This window comes from Myodes glareolus, chromosome 2, assembly GCF_982192425.1.
Source record: "Myodes glareolus chromosome 2, mMyoGla1.1, whole genome shotgun sequence".
NCBI classification, from domain to species: Eukaryota; Metazoa; Chordata; class Mammalia; order Rodentia; family Cricetidae; genus Myodes; species Myodes glareolus.
The window spans coordinates 115409107-115431346 of NC_142027.1; the positions used below are offsets into that span (position 1 = coordinate 115409107).

Genomic DNA, 22240 nt, shown 5'->3' on the forward strand with positions numbered 1-22240 from the left:
CTCACGCATATGCATACACACTCACAAGCACACACCTGCACACCTAGAAAAGACTGTTCAGAGGTAGGACATTTATCTAGCATGCTCAAAGACCTTAGTTAGATACATTGCACCGTAAAAATAAAATTTTAATTAAAAAGTACTTTAAAGAAGGCCTAAGTAGACCCAGACATAGTGGTGCATGCCTGTAATACTAGTAGTTGAAAAAATCAGGATATTGACTTTGAGACCAGCCTGGGTGACATAGGACCACCACAACAAAACAACAGGATCTGATGAGATGGCTCAGTGGTTCCTAGCAGATTTTGCTTTGTGGAATTCGGTTCCCAGCTTCCATGTGTGCCAGCTCACAGCTCCGTCTCCAAGGGAGCTGTCACCCTCTTCTGGCATCCATGGGAAAGTCCATTCCCATGTGCACATACATCCCCCGTCACTCCACAGACAACTAAATAAACATTGACAAATGAAAGAATGCATCCAAGTGGAATGGCCATCCACATTCTCCTCCCACCCTCAGCAGGAGCCGGAGGAGCCGGGCACCCACCGCTTTTCCTTCCTGGTGGAAGGTGCCTGGCACGGCACAGTCCCAGCGCCTCCGTTGTGAAGTAACTAGACTTCATCTTTCGTCCGTCCCACCTGTGAACGGGATGTCCCCGTCACCTCCTTGATTGCAGAAGGGCACTAGACTTAGGCTTCTTGCTGCCATCTCTAACCCGCCCTTCTCGGGTGAACTCCCCTAACAACATCGGCTGCTTTCTGTGAGCTGATTTTGAAAGCAGGACTAAGAGTGATTTCAGTTCCTCCTGCAAGCTCTGAGTGTGTGTTTGGCTCGGTACTCCAGCTGCCAACCAGGCTGAGCCCCCACTACCCCCTTGAAGGTCTCTCTTTCCTTCTCAAAGCTGTTCCTTCGGATCGAGGAGTCCCCTCTCCCCCTACCAGGCACACTGGCATCTTTCTCCACTGCTCCATAAATACCACGGGCAGGGGCTGAATCATGCTTCCAGACCCAGGCAAGTCCCAGAAGAAAAGATGGGCGTTCCACGGTCATTGTTAGCTTAATTAATGGACTCTATGTTGTAATTTATTATCAAGCAGCAATTAAACAGAGATAAAATAGGCACCATGGAGGATAATTTCCTGTCTTGTAGCATGTGTTTATCAACAAGATGGAAGTAGTTCCTGGCTACTCAGAGTGCCTGCTTGCTCTGAAGTGTCTGCCACAAGCTCATTAAGACTCTCATTTTTGTCTGATTAATAATTGGAATTAGACAAAGATCCATATTTTCCTGAGCCTAAGTTTTTTTAAGATTTTAAAATAATTTATGTGCATGTCTGCGTGCACATGTGTGTTTGTGAGTGTGCCTGCCAGTGCCCTCAGAGGCTAGAAGAGGTTGTCAGATCCCCTGGAGCTGGAGTTACGGGTGATTGTGAGCTGCCTGATGTGGGTGCTGGGGACCAAGTATGTGGGAGACATTTCAGATTCAAGTCATAGCAGTAGGCCATAGATTCCACCCTTATGCCAGGATTAGGCTCATATCTAGGGTGGTCACAGGAAAACCCAACAAGAGGACTAATTGACCATGATGTTGGCTTCATTTGTACCCTCTTGGTGTGTTTGTGTGTGTGTGTGTGTGTGTGTGCATATATGTGAATAAATACATGTAGAGACCAGAGGTCAACTTTGGGTATCATTCCTAAGGTGCCTTCCATCTTGCATTTGAGACAGGGCCTCTCACTGGCCTGGAGTTCACCCAGAGTAGGCAAGGCTGCCTGGATGTTGAGACCTGGGGATCCTCCTATCTTCACTTCCCCAACACTGGAATTACAAGTGTGCATCATCATCATCATCATCATCATCACACACACACACACACACACACATACATACAATATATAACTTTTTTATGTGTATGTATGTGAAGGTCTGTCTGTGTATGCATCATGTGTACCCAGTCACACAGAGGCCAGAAAATGGCATTAGATCCCCTGGAACTAGAGTATCAGGTGACTGTGAGCCACTTGACATGACAGTAATAGGTTCTGGTATTGAACTCAAGTCCTCATACTTGCGCAGCAGACCAAGTGGGCCATCTCCCAGTTCCCCGTTCCCTTCTCTGCCCCTTCCAGTCCAGCCAGTCCACCTTCCCCAGGCAGTTTCCGATTACCCTGAGAGGCAGGTCACTGCCCCCAGGACCTCAGATCTTCGCTCTGTTAGGGCATGCAGGTTGCTCTTTCAAATCCCTCCAGCTTGACCAGGATGTTCACGGAATTTGCCTGCACATTCGAATGCATGGAAAGTGGAAACATCCCAGGAGGTTGTGAAGAAACCCCACGGACAGGGCAGGTCCATCCCTGATGGGATTTTAGACTGACTTGATCCTGTGTAGGCAACGGTAGCGGCTGGGGAGATCTTAGGTACGACAGCCACTTCACATCCAGGGGATAGCATTTCAAAGCTCTCCTCCCCATCCTCCGGCTCTCTATGTTCTTCTGCCTCCTCCAGTTTGGAGGGAGGAAGGTGGATAGAGCTGTCTCATCGGTGGTTTAGTCTCAAAGACACACGTTCTCAGCGTTTTGACTGATTGTGAGTCCCTCCATCAACTACTGCCCACTGTGGAAAGAGACTGGCCATTCTGAAAGCAATTTTGCATGGAATTGGTTCCCATTTGAGGAGTGTCCAGCTCTGTTCTGGGGCGTGAGGGGTTGGGGATGACTTTCTGGTCAGATGGTGTTTGAGTTTGAACCTTGTTCTTGTGGAAAAAATTCCTTTAACAATGTAAGAGAAGAGGGTACCAGTTCAAGGGTACCACCCATCATGACAAGGGAGGCATGGTGGCAGAAAGGGCTGTGGGAGGAGGCAGCAGGGATGTAAGGTTGTTAGTCACTTCTTGGTGGGTCTGGAGAAATAGAAGGGGAATTACCAGAGTTTCTCTCTCTCTGTCTCTCTGTCTCTCTCTCTCTCTCACTCTCTTTCCTCTTTCTTTTTCCCCTCTTTCTCTCCTACTTGTGAGGATTGTGGGAATTTGTATACATGTGTATATGTATATGGAGAAACCCTATCCCATCATCATGAGGATTACAGACTTTTTACATGGGTTTTGGGGATCAAACTTGAGTCCTCATGCTTGCAAGGCAAACTGCTTACTAAGTGAACCATCTCCAAGGCCTGATTATCTTTTTTTTTCCATTTTTATTACCCCAGCCTATGGGTTGGTGCTGCCCATAGAGTGGATTTTCTCTCCTCAGTTAAACTTCCTGGGCACACCCTTCCAAACCAACCTAAAAGTGTTCCTCGTTAATGCCCTAGTCTTTTATTTATTTATTTATTTTTGCTGTGTGTGGTGTGCACATGCACACGCATGCCTATGCGCTCATACACAGAGTCAGAGGAAAACCTACAGGAGTCATTCTCTCTTCCATCTGAACTCCAAGAATCGAACTCAAGTCCCGAGGCTGGGCAGCAAACACCTCCACTAAGTGAGCCATCTTGCCAGGCCTTTTGGCGTTTCTTAATCCAACTGAGCTGACAATAGGAATCAGCCATTCTCAGGGCCAGGTACATCATTGTCCCCTTTCCTGTCCTCTCTGTTGGTGTGCCTTACTCTCTCTCACTTTTTTTCTGAGACACTCACGTTCCTTCTCTCAGTTAATCTGTCACCGGAATGACACATAAGAATTCTTTTTGTCCCCTAATTAAATGTAATCTGATCTCGGACTCCCTCTTCAGTGGCTTCATCTTGGAAGCGATGCATCATATAAATGCCTTGTCAATATGATGCATTGTGCCAATAAGACATTCACACCCTGATGGAATGGCATGGCCCAGTGAGCTATTAGCTCAGGGAAGGCAGAGGCAGAAGCGAATGACAGCCAGAAGGCTGTTGCCTTTCAAATCCAATCCTGTGAATGCTGAGGGATGGAGACAGACATGGTGAGCATGGTGAAGCGCGCTCCCAGGGAAAGATGCCTTTGCACAGAAAGCAGCCTTGGGATTCCAGGAATATGCCTCTGCTACTTGGTAACAATAGATGTCCCTTTTGCCTGGGACATGCCCACTTTATTTTAAAGATTTGTTTCTTTTTAATTGTGTGTGTGTGTGTGTGTGTGTGTGTGTGTGAATGAGTGCAATATCTTTGGAGACCAGAAGGGGTGCCAGATATCCTGAAGCAGTTGTGAGTGGCCTGACATGGATGCTGTGAACCAAACATAGGTCCTTGGGTTCTCTGTAAGAACAACCACTGGACTATTATCCCCAGACCTATTAGCTTCATCTTTAAAAATGCACAATCTTATCTCAGTTTTTATATAATTGCATCTTGAAAGGTCTTTCAAATAAAATGTAGTCTTTGTGGGGTGTGTGTGTGTGTGTGTTCCTGTGTATAAATGAGCATTTTTGTGTTGGAGTGTGCACAGACATGTATGTGAAGGCTTGTGGAGGTCAGAGATCAGCCTTAGATGCTTTTTTTTTAAAGCACCAAGTCCCAACCCCAACCACTCATGCGGGATTCTAGGCAAGTACCATAAGCACAGAGACACACCTCCAGTCTCCATCTTCCTTTTTCACTTGAAATAAGGCTTCACTAAGGCTAGCTGTGAAATCGCCCATCATAGCCTCGGCTCATCTTGAACTTGAACCTGCCTCAAGTTCCTGAGTCGGAATCCGAGATAGGATCCCAGGCCTCTGTCACCAAGCCCGTATCTGTGTGAAGATCATTTTCAAAGACCTTGTTCATTTGAAATGGAAAGGGTTCAAGTCCGCAGCAAATCGGGGTGGGTCCTAAAAAGGCTGGTGCTGTTCATTCCAGCCAATGGGTTCCCACCAGAGGAGGCCATCGGAAGAGGAACATGACCGCCACTTGTAGTCCGAGCATTCGGCACACAGAGACATAGATGCCCTGGGACAAGGCGGATAGCTCAACTCACCCAAATCAGTGAACTCTGTTCAGTATGAAGTGGAGGGCTATTGAGGAAGATTCCTGGTATTATTCCCTGGCCTCTACATGCATGCACACACAGATGTGACCGCAAACATGTGCACACACATACACATGAAAAATGAAAACCAGAGACATCCAGTAACGGTAGAGAGAGATCTGGTAGGAGCAGAGTAGGGGCAGAGGGACCTGATGCACACTCAGCCCACACATGCAGCCTGTAAGCACCCAGTGGGAGAAAATCATTGGAGATGCTCTGCTGTCCTGCAGGGCTGGAGAGGCACATGGGGCATCAGCTCTTGCACAGAGGACTTTGGGTCAGAGCAAGAAACTCAGAGTGTCCACGTGCTGCTGGGAATGTTCCAGAGTTAGGAAATATCAAACATGTGAGGCCACATTGCCATCTATGAAGACAATAACTAAATAATCAAAGTGTCTAGTGAAATAGAAGCAAGGCTCCGGTTCTCCAATGGTGCGCACTATTGCTTTTATGCTGAACCCGAATGTAAGTAGTGCCCAGTGTAGAAGGTTCCTGTCCGTTGTTAGCCTGCCATTTCCTCTTCAGAGCAGCTCAGGAGAGGTTCTGGAGGGACACCTCGGGATTCACAAGAATCGTTGCTGCTCTTGCAGAGGACTCAAACTCAATTCCTAGCATCCACATCAGGCAGTACACAGTTGCTTATAGCTCCGGCTCCAGGGGATCTGACGCCCCCTCCTGGCCTCTGTGGACACTGCACTTCAGTGCACATATATGTGTACATTACTTAAAAAAATAAAACGTTAGAAAAAGACGGGTGCTGGAGAAAACCATTTCTGTATTCAGGATAGATAGTCACAGTCGTAAGAAACCATTCTTGTCACATCTCAGGTGAACACTAAGCTAACACAGCGGCTGAAGGAGCAGGTTGGAATCAACAGGACACACCCCCATCTCCTGAACAGAAGGTACACAGTCTTCATTCCTCGCTGAGCCTGGCTCTCCATGCTAACTGTGCCTGATTTTAAAGTGACGGGAGAGCCCCTTAATGGCCGAGGCTTTGCGAGCCACGTTTTTATCGGCCATTTAATGGATTTTTCAATGCGTTCCAGAGCCATTTCGCAATTATTGTCAGATTTTTGTTTATCTGGCTGTAACCTGAATATTTCAGTTCTCCCTCAAGGCTGCTAAATCTGGGTTAATAGTTGTGAGTCTCTCTTAGATCATCTCAACTAGAAAATGCTTTTCCCCTCTAAATGAGAATTAATTGTACTTGATGGTGGAGGTTTTAGTTTTCCTCATGCATTAGGGTTGTGGATAATGGTGTTCATGTCTTCTCCTGGGCCCACCAGGCAGAAGATAGAGTGATCCTACCCCATTCAAAGATATTTAGCTAGCACTGGCTCTTTGTACATGCTTTTCTTGGTCCTCATGGTATTAAAAAATGGGAGGGATGCTGTTAGTCTAAAAACTACCAGGGCTGGGGAGATGACCTGATCACCAAAGTGCTTGGCACACAAGGACGAGGACCTGAGTTCAATCCCCAGCACCCACACCAAAGAGTCAGGTTCATGGTTTTAATTTCAGCTCTGTCAAGGTGGATGCAGGGAGATCCGTGGTATTCATTGGCCAGTCATTCTTGCCTACTCAGTGAGTTCTGGGAAAGTGAGAATCCAATCTCGAAAAGTCAGGTGCATGGCACCTGAGGGATGACACCCCAGGCTGACCTCTGACCTCCACACGTAGTATGTGCACACATGCGCATGTGCATCTACACACAAATGTGTGCACCCACATGAACAAGTGCACATGGAGACAATATAGTTATATCTGTGGCTAGAGTAGAAACGTGAACTGGTCAAGAATGGCTCACAGTCTGCATAGTGGGGCCAGGGGGTCAAGAACAGAGAGAAGGTGAGTGAGGCAGATTTCGACGAACCAGGAGAGACCGTCTAAAACAAATGGAAACATAGGCACCCAGGGTCCAGGCCGAGGGGCAGGAGACTGCAGGGCCATGGTGTCCCCTGCAGGTCTGGAAGAGATGCCGTCTAACAGAGTCATGGGATGACGAGGAGGCTGGCGGAAACCCAGGCACATTTGGGATGTGAGTCTGTGTGGGTGTGCTTGGTGGGCCTGACCACGGCCTTCAGAAAGCAGTCCTTAAGGAAACATGCAGGGCCCATTGTTTGGTGTGGCCATGAAATCCCAGAGGCCTGACTGTGCTCGGAGAAGCTGTCCAAACAGCAGCTATGCACGAATGGTAAAACTTCAGGCAGCGGAATGTAGAGAAAAGATCATCAACAAAGAGCGAGGGCTACCGAGATGGTTCGGCAGGGGATGGTGTGTACACCAAACCCGACAGCCTGGGTTCCATCCCCACGACCCACATGGTGGAAGGAGAGAATGGATCCTTGTAAGCTGTCCTCTGACTTCTTCTAGTCACACCTGTCCACACGAGATCAAATACGATGCTAAATTAATAAATACATAAATAAGAACAACACTAGCGGCCACAGCATAAAAAAAATAAAGACAAAATGCTTGAGAATAAATCCAACCGAAGACACACAAGACCTATCCACCGAAAAATATAAGACATCATAGAAAGGCATTCCAGCCCTAGGGGGAAAGATCTTGGAGCATGGAGTAGAAGAACAAACGCTATTAAGGTGGCTCCCCTCCCCCAAGACGGTGCCCAGGTGCAATGCAATCCTGCCAGAATTCCACCTACCTTATTTTTTTTTTTTGCAGAAATTGAAAATACGATTCTAAAATTGATTTGAAAACACAGGAGATGCAGCATAGACAAAACAGTGCTGATTGCGAGGAATTAAATTTAAGACATGTGCTTCAGAGTTGTAGCAACCCACGCTGTGAGGGTCAGGAAAGTGGGCCAGAGGTTAGAGGGCTTTCTGGACAAATGTGGAGACAGGAGGGCAGGCCCCCAGAACCCCAGAAAAATGCCAAGTCGACATGGTGATCCATTTGTAATTCCAGCCTCGGAGACAAGCAGATCCCAAAGCAGGCAAGACAGCGAGAGTAGCCACATCGGCTTTGACTGACAGACCCTGCCTCCATGATTAAAATGAAATGCAATCAAGACAGACGCCTAATGTCAACATCCGCCCCCCACACGTGTACACATACCTTCAAACACACCCTATCCATGCAAAAGCATTCATACATGTGCACATACCACACACATATGAACACAAAGAGAGAGAGGGGGTGCTATAATGGAAGAAAGACCCAGAGATCAATGGAATAGCATTGAAAGCCCCTAAGTAAATCCTTACATTCACAGGCAACTGACTTCTGACGAGGGTGACATGAGACTCTTTTCAACAAATGGTGCCGAGACAACTAGACACACACATGAGAAAGAGCGGATTTGGACGCTTCCCTTAGATCATCTAGAAAAAGAGCTCACCATGGATCAAAGGCCCAACTAAATATAAGAGCAAAACTGATGAAAGCCATAGAAAACACAGGAAGGGATAAATGCTCCTGACCTTGGCGCTGTCGATGGTTTCTCAGATACATCAAAAGTGCAAACAAACAGAGAGAACAAACATTATTATCAAAATTAAAGACACTCTGTGCTTCAAAGGATACTGTCGATACAGTGAAAAACTCACAGGATGGAGCGAAGTGTTCAGTGTTCCGTCCTCTGACAAAGCTCGAGTGTCCAGATGTGCGAGGAATTTTTGGATCTCGTGGAAGAAAGGGAAAGAAGACAGGAGGAGAAAGGGTTAAAAAAGAAACTAAGGAGAAATGGAAAGGAGAGAAGAAGGAAGAGAAAAAGGAAAGAAAAGGAAAGGCCTGCAGGATGGCTCTGTGAGTGAAGATGTTTGCTTCCGAGTCTGGTTAATTGTATTCAATCCCAGGACCCACATGTGAGAGCAGAGAACCTGCTCCTGAGCCTCTCCTTTGACCTCCGCTCCCACATGCACATGTGTGCATGCACGCATGCACATACACACGCACACAAAGAAGCACACCTCAGACAACTCGTTTTTAAAGCAGACAAAGGTCCTCAATGGGCGTTTTCCGGAAGAATATATGAAACAGCCAATATGATGTTTAGCACTGTAAATTACCAGAGAAGTGCAAATGAAAACCGCAATGGCCAATTCTCACTCTCCAGGATGACTAAAATAAAAATCAAAGCAGGCAATCACAAGATGGGGTCAGAACGTGGGAAATTTGTACCCCAGTTTGTTAATGAGTGTCAAGTGGTGTCATTGCTTTGGAAGACAATTAGACAGTTACTGAGATTGTTCCACACAGAGTTGCCATATGACCTCAAATGAGCAATTCCAACGATTGCTATACACCTGAGAAAAGGGAAAATCTGTAGCCTGTGTCTTACTGGGGAGACGTGAGCAGACTCTACCCACCCCAGATAGGGGTGATAAGAAATCAAAGAAACTCTCGGTGAACCAGTGAACCTTTGGGGGTGGCTGCAGAGTTGCTGATGAGTGGATACTGCCAGCATGACACCCACCTACCTGTTTGTGTGACGGCTCATGAAGTCACTGTGTCCAACAAACAGGCAGCTCAGCTGGTTACAGGTCTTCTTCTCCATCGTCTGTTACTGTTTGTATGGTCTCCCCCTCCCTCCCCGCTTTGCAGTCTCCTAAATTTCGGGAACTTCCTGGAACTTTTCATTTTGCTTCCTTCCTGAGTCTTAAGATGCTTCCTTGGGAGGAAGGGATGTTTTCAGTTTAGAGAGAATTACTGCACAACATGTAAATACCACACACACACACATACACACACACACACACACACACACACACACACACACACACACGATGACATTCCATGCCAGTGAGATTCATAATGCCCAGAGAGGAAACAACCCAAATGCCATTGAGTGGTAAGTGAAGGCAAAAGGGTGTGGTTTAATCACATCTGAGAAAGAGGGACCAGGGTGCCTGAATCCACGCGCACCCAATGAGCTGTGGCTCGAACAATAAGAGGAGTCACAGAGGAAGAGAGAGAACCACACAGGGGGCTTGGCTTGGAAACTTGAAGCCAGAACATTCTGGAGGAAAGTCAAAGAGTAGTCTGTCCAAGCATGGAAATACCTGAAGCAATGTCTTGGAGGCAGAGAACCAAGCATGATGAATGTGGCTTAGAAGCCACAGCAGTAGGCAGACTACACCATGATAGCGCCCAACCCGGGTCTGAGACAAAACAGCCTTTGACAGCGGGTCCTGGGTCCACTACTCTCCAAATTACAACTGAAAAGTAGACAAAAAAATGGGTCTGATAGCATCACTTCCCCTTCTCATCTCTGCTACAAAAATACCAGCCACAAATGCGGTAGTAGACGGATTCGTTTTGACTCATGGTTTCAGAGGGTCTTAGTGCATCACCATGGGGCAAGCATGGTGGAGCAACTCACATCCTGGTAGATGGCACATGTGGAGACCGTCTACGTCATGACTGACCATGACCCAGCATGAGATAGCAAGCATTCAGGGATAACAGATCTACAAAGATGTCCCCTGGTGACCCACTTTCTTCCTCTAGCAATGCCCCTACCCCCTAAGTGTTTGACAAACTCCAAAAATGGCATCACCAATGGGGGACCAAAACATGAACCCCTGCGTCATTTCACTCAAATCCACCTACCATCTTTCATGCCATGAAAACATTCTGGGTAATGGCCCACGAACCCAGCAGAACCTCTGTATATCGATGTGAAAATCCCACCAGGAGCTCATCTGTCTACTTGGCACAGCCTAGAGTCACCTGAAGAGGGAATCTCATTTGGGGATTGCACATATTCCATTGGATTGTGGGTGTGTCTGTGGGAGACTGTTAATAAATGCAGGAGGGCCCAGCCCACTGTGGGCAGCTCCATTCCCTAGGCAGGTGGCCCTGAACTAACTGAGCACAGACCTCTGAGCCGTCCAGAAAGGAGCATTCTTCCATACTTTCTGCTTCAAGTTCTTGTTTGAGTTTTTGCCTTACTCCCCTCGGGGATGAACTATAACCTGGAAGTATAAGATGAAATAAACTCTGCCTTCCCCATGTTGCTCCCCCCCCCTTCTTTCTTTTTTGGTTTTGTTTTTTCGCGACAGGATTTCTCTGTGTATCATCTTGACTGTCCTGGAACTTGCTTTATAAACCAGGCTGGCCTTGAACTCACTGAGATCCACCTGCCTCTGCCTCCTGATTAAAGGCATGTGCCACCATGGCCCAGCTCCCTAAGTGGCTTTTGGTCAGATTTTTTTTTCCCATGGCAGCAGAAATGAAACGAGAACACGGCCCTCTTGCCTGCCCTCTCTGATGCCAGCATGGCTTGGGCTGGCATCTGATTTTCACTGGTTTTAGTATAGTGGGTCTGCCTGTCATACCCTAGCTGTCCTCAGAAGGGAACCTCTCACTCCGAGAGCATCAAGCACTGCTCTTTAAACATCTGGGTCACAGATATGCTCAGTTAATTAATGTTCTTAGCGCAGCTCATTTGCCTGCTGGATAATAGATTGATTCATAATTTCAATAAGCAGCTGTGTATATCTTTCCCTGGAACATAAAGGCGGCCCGCTGTCATTCATCAATTTGCATTTGGGTGAATCGAAACATACTCGGGGCAATGTTGTTTGGGGAGGGGAAGGGAGGGCTTCTGAGCGTCTCACCACTTTGCCGCGAACAATTACTCTGATTTGGAACTAATTTGCGTGTAGAGCACACGTTCATAGCATCTCTCTCAAGGACACTTAAGCTCGCTACTGCATGTGCGAGGGGAGCGGGAAGGCTCCCTTTGGGGATCAGAGCCAAGGGTTTCTGAGGAGCTTTCACCGAGAGACGAGAACCCCTCCAGGAAATCTCAGCACCTGAGAAGAGTCACCCCCGTTTCTGCGCACAGCCCTTGTGTCTGGTCCCTTCGCTCGCTGCTGTGACAAAAACACCTGACCTCAAAACATAAGGAAGAAAGGGCTGATTGGGGCCCACACCTAAGGGACAGCCATGCTGGCGATGGCGTAATAACAACGGGTCACACAGAATCCGGAGTTAGGAAGCAGAGGGGGAAGGATGCTGGGGCTCGGCTGACTTTCTCCTTTTTCTTCAGTTCAGGATCTCAGTCTGAGAATGGTGCCACTCACATTGAAGGTGGGCCTTCCCACCTCAATTCACTCCCAGAGGAACCTTTATGGGCATGCCCAGAGGTTTGGATTCGGGATGATTCTAGATCCTGTCAACTTGCTATTTGATGTTACTTGTCGTCTCCTACTGTCTTCTTGGCTGATTCCTAAGCAGAAGCTCCCAGGCTCTGTAGAAGGTTCAGTGGTTTTCCAGAAGTCTAAAAAGTCACTTCTGCTGAGCTCTAGGGCCAGGGAGGGAGGAGTTGTGATGTGGTGTATCAGTGTCCGGGCACAGCTAGCTCATGGTTCTCCTACAGTAGGCTGTCCTATGTGTTAGGCATTTGGGGGCAACTGTGGAATGGACAGAGAGTTAAGGTAAAGCTGGGGACCTGAACTATATTGCCTCTTAGGGCCTCGCCTTTTCCCTCTCTCTTGCTACTCTCTCTCCTCCACAGCTCGCCCGCTACACCAAGGAAGGCTTCCTGCACTTGGGCGCTCTGGGGACCACCACGCTCCTCCCTGACACCCGCTGCCTGGTGGACAACTCCAAGAGCCGGTTGCCTCAGCTCCTCGACTGTGACAAGGTCAAGAGCAGCTTGTACAAGCGGTGGAACTTCATTCAGGTGAGCCCTCTGGGGACGGGGCTGAGGGAGGAGCAAGATCCTACCAACCACGGGGGAGGGAGTCATGGTGCTATGTCCCCAAGGCTCCCTACACCATGCCACTGGGGAGTCAGCTCTGCCAGTCCTGGGCCAAGCTCACAGACCAATTCCAGGACCACTGGAGGAAGGGTTTCTGTGAGAAGTAGCCTGCCTGATTCCATTGCCAGTGTTGGGGCTGCTTAGGGCAAATCCATAGAGAGGATTCCTGAATGCTGCTGTGCACTGTCAAGCAGGGTTGAGAAAGTCAGCTCTCAGGTAGCCCTGGAAATTTCTGTGTAGGTACACACTCCCGTGTATGCAGGTATGCATACATATACATGCTTGTGGAGGTCAGAGGGGAACCTTCAGGTCCCAACTGCCTTGATTTTTTTAAGATTTTATTTATTTTCAATTATGTGTGTGTGCGCATGAATGCCCTGCTCACTGAGGCCACAAGGAGGTGCCAGATCCTCTGGAGCAGAAGTTACAGATGGTGGGAACTGCCCAAAGGGTGGGCTGGGAACTGAACTTGGATCCTCTGGAAGAGCAGCAAGTGCTGTTAAGAGCAGAGCCTTGTCCCCAGCCCCTTCATCCCTGACCCTGGTGGGTTTTGTTTTTGAGACAGCGCTCTTACCTGCTTAAAAGTTGCCAAGTAGGCGAGGCTTGCTAGCCAGTGAGCTCCGGGGATCTTCCTGCTTCAGCCTCCCCAGAACTGGGATTACAGATATGCATTGCTATGCATAGCTTTTTAATTTAGGTTTTGAAAATCAAACTCAGGTCTGCATGCCTGCATGGCAAACATGTGCACGTGCGCATATACATAGGTACACACACACACACACACACACACACACACACGCACACCTGTCAGAAGACAGTTTGAAGGAGTTAGCTCTTCTCTTCCAAGATGGACTTCGGGTCATCAGGCTTGGCAAGCGCTGACCCCACCCTGATCCCAGGAAATCTCTATCCTGCCTCAGTCACCCCCAGTTTCCCCTACCTGGTTCAGCCACTCAAACATGGTGGCCCCCATGTTCCCTTCCACTGTGGGAGAATGTGGGTGGGATTTGTTCCCCGACGAGAAGTCACAAATACAGGTGCTATGTTGGTAAAAGCTCTCTCTGCCCCCCTCTCCTTCTTTCTTTCTTTTCTTTCCTCCCAGAATGGAGCCATTATGAATAAGGGCACTGGGCGCTGCCTGGAGGTGGAGAACCGGGGCTTGGCCGGCATTGACCTCATCCTCCGAAGCTGTACGGGACAGAGGTGGACAATCAAGAACTCCATCAAGTAGATGGAAGGGACGAGGGCATGTGGTGCCCAGAGCCAGGACGGGGCCTGGCGATCCTCAGAACCAGCCACATGGTGGAGAGACAGCAGGCGCCCAGAGAGTGCTCAGCGGACCTCCCAGGGCTCCTCCAGGACAGCCCTGGATAAAGATGCTAAGTCCCTCTCAGGCATCCAGCCTGTACGCTTCGGAGATCTCCCCTCACTCTTGTGTGGGAGACCAGGAGCTGCATCTGCTGCATACCAAGAGGCGAGACTGCCTTTTTCTCTCTGCCATTTCATCTCCCACCCAGCGCCAGCAGCTGGGTCTGGCAGGGTCTCTCTCTCTCTCTCTCTCTCTCTCTCTCTCTCTCTCTCTCTCTCTCATCTCATTCTTTGCTGCAGCTGCTTGTGAAACTCACCCTGGCCCTCCAAGAAATGGGGGGTGGGCATTGGGGCTTTAACCACATCCTAGCTCCCTCTTGGAGAAGGAGGAGGCAATGAGACCCTGAGACGTCACTTCTGCTGAGGACACTTTGGCCCAGATACCCGGTTGTATGCCAAGGCAGCCCACCACCTAGACCATCCCAGCAAGATGGCTTTGGGACAAGTGTTCTGGACTCCTCTGGATTCCTCTTGAGGCTCCCTGCCTCCATCACCTGGAGTCCCAAATATGAACAGCACCTGCCTGCGTCTAGAGGGAGCCAAATCAACTAAGCATGCAAGATGCTCCCAGTACCTCGTCAGTACAGCCAGGGTCAAGGTGTCCTGGTTCCATGGATCAGCAAGGGTCCTCCGTGCAGGACAGAAGGGCTGAAGAGTCAGCCTAGCAAAGGGCACAGGACCTTCCGCGATGCTTAGCCCTCAGCTCCCTCAGCTCGTATCCCCCCTCGCTCTGCTGGCTGATGGGGGACAGAAGCAGCAGTTTCCTCTTGAAAGAGTGATGCTTTCCAATTGCCCTCTGGTTAGGGTGCACTTATAAATCAGAGTTAATATATGGATGTGTCTGCATGCGCGGGAAAGCAAGAGTGCGTGCCTGCCTGGGTGATGCGTGTGACCGGGTGCCGTGTTGGTGTGCCTGAGCGTGTGCGTGTGCTGGCGCAGAAGTAGCGGTGTGGTTTCGGGCTTGTGGCTTCATTGCTCACTGGATGGGGAGGAGGATGCCTAGAAGTATGGGGTGGGTGGTCCCATGTCCCTGGATCACTGGCCCGGAGGACGTGGCTGGGTCTTGCCTGCTAGGGTACCCTTTCTCTGTCTCCCCACCCCCATCCACTACTGTCCTTGGCCAACTCCCGCCCAGAGCCAAATCCTGTAGGTGCCCAGTATGAGATCCAGTGTCTCATTTGGTGGTATCTCTATTGGGGATCATTCCTCACCCCATGTCCCCTCCTTGTGAAATAAATGTGTTAGCAATCCCACAATGCAAACGTCAGCCTCATCTGCCTTTTGGTTTTCACAAACTGTTGTTTGCTTTTGTTGTTATTTTGCAACTGGGGATCAAATCCAACTCAAGCACTCCACCCTTCAACTACATATCCCCAACACATAGACTTGGTTCTTCCCACACCCAGTGACGGCAGTAGAATTTCTGAGACATGGAGTGTTTCTTTGGCTTAGAGGCAGTTAAGTTTGGTTTGAGACAAAGCCTTGCTCTATAGACCAGGGTTAACATTCTCTGACAAAAAGCATGTTCGGGGAGGAAATGCATTATGTGACTCACAATTCCAGGTTACAATCCTTCATTGCAGAAAAGTCAAAGCAGGAATCTAAAGCAGCTAGTCACCTCTACACCTCTATGTCCAGTCAAGATCAGAGAGATAGGAATGCAGGTGTGTTAACCTGTGCTAAACACAATTTCTCCGCTGTTATATAGTTCAGGACCTCCTGCGTAGGGAATGATGCTGCCCACAGTGGTCTGGGTCTTCCTACATCAATTAACTTAAGACAGTCCTCACAGACCTTCCCACCGTGCAATCCAGTGTAGACAATCCCTACTGAGACTGTCTTCCCAGGACGTGTCAAGTTGACAACTGAAGCTAGTCACGTCTCCAACGTGCCCATCTGGGTTTGGTCTTACTAAAGATAAACAAACAAACATCCTCGCAGCTAGGTTTGAGGCAAAGCCTGCCTACTCGTCCAACATCTATTCAAACCTGCATAGAACTTGACATCTAACCCTGGCTCACCCCCACCCCCTTTGCTGACCTCAGGTTATGAGGTCAAGTTGTTCAGAAAGCCATGAGTCTGGCTCTGCACACCTGGCCTGGCCACCTCACCTTCTCCTTCTATTGCCTCCAGCCACTTCCACCGTCCTTGGTGCACACAGTGCCTCCCAGGCGTTCATAGAGAAGTTGAATCCCACAAGACGCCTTGTTATGGTAATGGTGGGCCCCTGTGTCTTGACTCTTTTATAGGAAGAAACCAGGAAGGGCCATCTTCGTTAATGTCGAGAGACAGAGAGACGGGGAGGGAGAAGGAAAGGGAGAGAGAGATGGATGTAGAGGTAAACATAGGTATCAGTTACCATATTCCTAGTGTGTTCATTGAGACCTGGGCTCTGACTGTACACTTATGGAAAATGTCTATTCTCAGCTGTCACCTAAGTACCCTTGTCTCAGGGTAACTGAAGGGCAAACAGCTTGAGAACTTTGGGTTTGGGGAGCGATGGAGAAGGGGAGGAGACCGTTGGCAGGCCAGAGACCATGCAAGCTTTGTTAGACTGCTGTACAAAACCTCCCAAGGTAGCACCATGTGGGGAAGAACGGCTGGTGTCCTGGGACCTCAGTGCTGTGAAGCATCGGGGCAGGGTTGCCGTGTGGTGCTGAATGCTGGATTTGGTCTCTTGGGAAGTTAATCCCCTATGGGTATCAGCCCCAGGCTTTAAATCTGAGCCGTGCTCTTTGGTCCCAGGGTCCAGGAGCTGTGATGGCCATTCTCATAAGCACTCTGTGTCATCAGCTTCCTCCCAAAGCCTGGGGTCAGCAGCCAGGTCATCCTGTGGTTCTGCCCGATGACACAGGTTACAAGTGGCTGGAGGTCGAGGGAGAAAAGAGGAATTGGTGAAGCCGGAGAAGGAGGGAGGGAACAGAAAGATTGGCTGCAGTGGATTTGAATGGGAAATGTCCCCCGGAGAGTCATGGGTTTGAACACTTGGTCCTCAGAAGGTTGTAAAAGCTTGGGAGCTAAGGCTTTGCTAGAGGATTTGAGTCTCTGGGGACAGGCTTCAAGGGCTTTCGTTCTTACTGGTGTGTGTGACTGTCCTGTCAGAGGACAGTCTGAGTGTCAGACCTCACCTTCTACCATGCTTGAGGCAGTGCCTCTTGCTGGTCAACACTGCATATGCCAGAGTATTTGGCGTGTGAACTTGTGGGGGAACGCTCTTGCCTCTTCTTCCTGGCTTACTATAGAGTGCTGGGATTACAGACATGTGTTGTCACAACCAGTTTTACGTGGCTTTAGGGGAACCCTGTACCACATTAGCTATCTCCCCAGCCCTTTGATTCCCACCCCCGACTGGGCTTCTCTGTGTAGCCCTGGAACTCACTCTGTAGACCAGGCTGGTCTTGAACTCAGACCCTCCTGTCTCTGCCTCCCACACCCAGCTAGCCCTGCCATTCTTCTGGTAAAGACTTCTCATCAACACTCTGCTCCTAGACTGTGGATACAATGTGCCCAGACTGCACACAATCACGCAGCCATCCCTTTCCTGCCATCATGGCCTATACTCCTTCTCAAACCATGAGCCAACATAGCTTTTAATCAGGGGCTTTGTCATGAAGAAGGAAAGTTGGTAACACAGAGCCCTGGGGGAATCTTTGGTCCCAAGTCTGTTGGGAGTGTGGGGATGTCCCAGTGATGCCATTTTCCCCAATAACAGCAGAGCAGCAAGCTCCAAGCATTCAGCTCAAAGAGAGCATGTGGTCTTTTCCCAAAAACTTGTATGTGGCATAGTTAGAGACACAGCGTATTGGTTTCTTACCCTCACCCCATCTTGGCCTCAGAGGTGGCTATGGCAGGGGGTGTTGGGCTCTAAATCCTTTCACTGTCCCCCTTCTTCCTTTCCACACTGACACACATACACACACACACACACACACACACACACACACACACACACACTACTGTCTGTGACCCATTCTCTTTTCTCCAATTAATTCCTTAATCTCATAAATAGTACTTCTGAGAAATGCCCAAGCTGTCAAAGCCTGTGCCTTTGAATCTGTGTGTTATGTCGCAAATGTCTTCATTATGACTGTGCTTAACTCTGGGGCCTAGAAAAGGGACAACATGAAGCTGGGCATGGTGACACAGATCTGTAATCCCAGCATTTGGGAGGCTGAGGCAGGAGGTAAGCCGCGAGTTTGAGGCCAGATATATTGTCAGTGCCAGGTCAGCGGGGAGTGTATAGTGAGACCAAGTCTCAAAGGCCATGGAGGAGAAACCATGAAAGGGAGGGAGGGAGGAAGGGAAGGGGAGGAGAGATGGAAAGAGAAGGGAACAGAGAGAAGAAAGAGGAGGGAAGGGGAAGGGAGGGGAGGAGAGGGGAGGAGAGGGGAGGGGAGGGGAGGAGAGGGGAGAAAAGGGGAGGGGAGGGCAAGGGAGGGGAGGAGAGGGGAGGGGAGGGGAAGGGAGGGGAGGGGAGGGCAAGGGAGGGGAGGAGAGGGGAGGGGAGGGGAAGGGATGGAAGGGGAAGGGAGGGGAGGGGAAGAGAGGGAAAGGAGAGGGGGAGGGGAGGGGAAGGGAGGGGAGGGGAGGGGAAGAGAGGGAGAGGAGAGGGGAGGGAAGGGGAGGAGAGGGGAGGAGAGGAGAGGGAGAGGAGGAGTAGAAAAGGCGGACGCAGCAGCATGGAAACTGGCGGTCATCCTGCCATCTACTGTGATTTCTAAGCCCACTTCGTTCACCTGCTACATTTCCCACTATACTTGAAAAAAAATTCCCGTTTCACGAAGTTGAGCCCCACAAGACCAGGCCACTCTGCTAAGACTGTGCAAGCACACGTTGTCCCCAGTTTATACACCATGCACCTTTCTTGGACTAAATGACAGGAAGGGCTAAATGACAGCGGGCTGGGGGCAGGGCTGTTGGAGCCTGCTGAGGTAGCCAGGTGCCCAGAGTCTGCTCACGGCTGAGCTCCAAATCACCAGCTCCCAGTCCGCTGGCTTCTCCTCTCCTCCCTTGAAAACTGCTCTTTCATTGATTACGTAACTTTTCTAGATCTCAGTTAGGGGCCGATGGGAGATTTTTCATTCTGTAACACCATCTCAATGCCATTTGACAAGTGTATTTAATCACTTCTCCTGTGGGGTGCTCTGTGCAATTTCTTTTAGAAATTAGAGCAGGGCAGTGGTGGTGCCACACTGAGTCCCAATACTTGGGAGGCAGAGGCAGGTGAGGATAGCTTGGTCTACAGAGCTAGTTCTAGGACAACCTGGGCTACACAGAGAAACTCTGTTTTGAACAACAACAAAGAAAGCTAAAAAAAAAAAAAAAGACATGTACAAAACACACACACACAAGGAGAGAGAGAGAGAGAGAGACGTTAACTGATAAAATGTTTAAGGGATTGGAAAGATGGTTCAGCGATTAAGACAACTTGCTGCTCTTACAGAGGACCTGGTTTTAATTCTCAACACCCACGTGGCAGCTCACAACCACCCGTAACTCTAGTTCTAGGGGATCCAAAACTTTCTCCGGCCTCTGTGGTGTTGTATGTATACACTGCACAGATATACCCGCAGGCAAAACACTCACATACAGAAAATAAAAATAAAAATTGTTAAATGTTTAAGATTAAAACCCTGTATGTGTGTGCATGCATTGGTGTGTGGGTATGAGCATGTGACTACAGGTGCTTGCAACAGCCAGAGGCATCAGGATCCCTGGAACCGGTTGTTACAGGTGGTTGTGAGTCACCCAACTTGGGCGCTGGAAACTGAGCTCAGGTCCTGTGCCAGAGTACCAAACTCCCTTAACCACCGAACCATCCCTGTAGACCCTATTTTTTTTTAATACAAATCTAGGCATACCTGGGCATGGTGGTGGCCACCTTTAAATCCAGCACTCAAAGGCAGAGGAAGATGAATCTCTATAAGTTCGAGTCAGACTGGTCTACATAGTTAAGTTCCAGACCAGCCACATATACATAGTCAGACACCATCTCAGCAAAACAAACAGAAATCAGCAGGCATAGTAATTTGTTCTTGTAATTCCACACTGGGGAAGAGAGGAAAGGTTCCCTGGCATTTTTTGGCTGTCAGTCTGGCCTTTTCAACAAGTACCAGGTCAATGAGGGTACTGCCTCAAAACCATAGTGGACAATACCTGAGGAATTACAGCAATAGTTAACCTCTGAGCCACTTACACATGCTTAATATGTGGACGTATATGCACCTGCCTACATCACACACACACACACACACACACATTTGTGTACATTCTTAATTAAAAGTGAAAGAAAGGGCAGAAAGGGGAAGGGGAAAGGGGGCAGGTGGGAAGGATAAAATCACAGTAAAAATGTATTGAGAATTTGCAAGTTGTGATAACAAACAGATGCCAATATCTCTGTCTTTTGCAACTCATATCTGAGGGGCTGGAGAGATGGTTCAGTGGTTAAGAGCATGTTGCTGTTGTTTTAGAATACATGAGTTCAGTTTCCAGCACCCACACCAATCACCAATCAGTTCACAACAACCAACTCCATGGGATCTGATGCCCTCTTCTGGCCCCTGGAGGCACTGCACTCATGTGAACATAGCCCCTGACATATATGTAATTAAAAACTGTAACAGCTAAAATCTTTAGAACTCATACTTGAAAGATAAAAACAGATGCAATTACTTAAAGTTCCTATTCCAGGGTTGGCATGAGTCTGGAAGGAGGAGGGGGAATCAATCTAAGCATTCAACATCAGCAGATTCTCTTACTCTTGCCCCTCAAAAGGTCGATTGTGAAGCTTACACATAGCACTCCCAGCTTGACATCTCTGCTTTCAGTTGACAGTGGCTCCCGATGCTCATCACTCAAGCAGAGAATGCCAAGGAATATCAAAAGAAGCCAGAGGGGAATTGTGGGTACTGCAGGTGTTTTCTGAACTCAGGAGGCTGCCATCCCAGACTCTTGTTACCACTATCCTTAATAACTTATCAAGGGTTTCTATTGCCACAGGATCAAAATATCATCTAACTACCCACCCTATACTGGCTTCTCTCCTTGTTGGTGTGACAACATGCCCAATCAAAGCAGTTTAAGGATATGAGGGTTTGCCGTGGCTCTCAGTTTGAGAGGATACAGTCCTTCATGGGACAGTTGGCAGCTGGTATTTAAGGCAGCAGGTCACATGGTATCCGCAGTCAGGAAGCAGAGAGAGATGAATGCTGGAGCTTGCTTTCTCCTTTATAGTCTCTCCAGGACCCCAGCCCATGGGACGGGCACCACTCACAGTTAGGGGTGGGTCTTCCTCCCTCAGTTAACCCAATCAGACAACTTCCTCAGAGATGCAGCCAAAGGTTTCTATAGTGATTATCGACCCTGTCAAGTTGATAAAACTATTACGTTCCCTGTGTGTGATTGCTCACCTGTCCAGGGTCAGCCTGTCATATTCTGGAGACAGATTATGTTAGGGCAGAAAGTCTTTTCCTGTCAGGAAGCTAACAAGGGCCTGGAAGTCAGGAACCTCCTCTCACTGCCCAGTCCTCTGCACTACCAAGGCCTCCTCGACTTGTCAGTAATAACTATTCAGAGGCCACAGCAGGCCAGATGTGGTGAGATCCGCCTGGAATCTCAGCACTCAGAAGGGTGAAGAAGACAGTATCAAAAGGAAAAGTCCAGCCTGAGTACATAGTGAGCTCCAGGGCAGCCTGGGCTACATAGCAAGCATATAAATAAGCAAACCTGTGTATGTAGCAAACGTGTGTGTGAACGCGAGACCCCGTTCGATGTGAAGTGTCTCCCATAGGCTCATGTGTTTGAACATGGGAGTCCCAGCTGGTGGTATGTTGGGGAAGGCAGTAGATAGAACCCTTCCAGCATGGGATTTGCCCGGTGGATGGAGGCATTGTGGGTGAGCCTGAAAGTTTGTAGCCCAGTCCCATTCTGGTCCGTTTTGGTTCTTCCTCGTCTACCATGGGAGGCGCCTCCACTACCTACTCTCGTCACTATGAATTTCACAGTGTCTTCCCTACCGTGATGGGCTGAAGTCCTGAGCCAAAATAAAACCTTGTCCCTTTAAGTTGCTTCTGTGAGGTATCTTGTCAGACTCGTGACAGAAGTAAGTAAAGCAATAACGGAATGCTTCAAGGCTCAGTGTGCCTTCCTCAAGCCGCTGCC

At 48.9% G+C, this 22240-nt stretch overlaps 1 protein-coding gene across 1 annotated transcript in view; it reads left to right on the forward strand.

Moving 5' to 3' along the window:
- The window catches only part of Galnt17 (polypeptide N-acetylgalactosaminyltransferase 17), a 425585-nt gene extending 410243 nt beyond the window's left edge, over positions 1–15342 (forward strand). Inside the window, exons 10-11 of the mRNA XM_048433766.3 lie at positions 12467–12634; positions 13815–15342. Of these exons, the coding sequence (XP_048289723.1) occupies positions 12467–12634; positions 13815–13943 (297 nt within the window). The 3' untranslated portion in view covers positions 13944–15342. The remainder of the gene's footprint in view (positions 1–12466; positions 12635–13814) is intronic.
- Positions 15343–22240: the final 6898 nt, after the last annotated feature.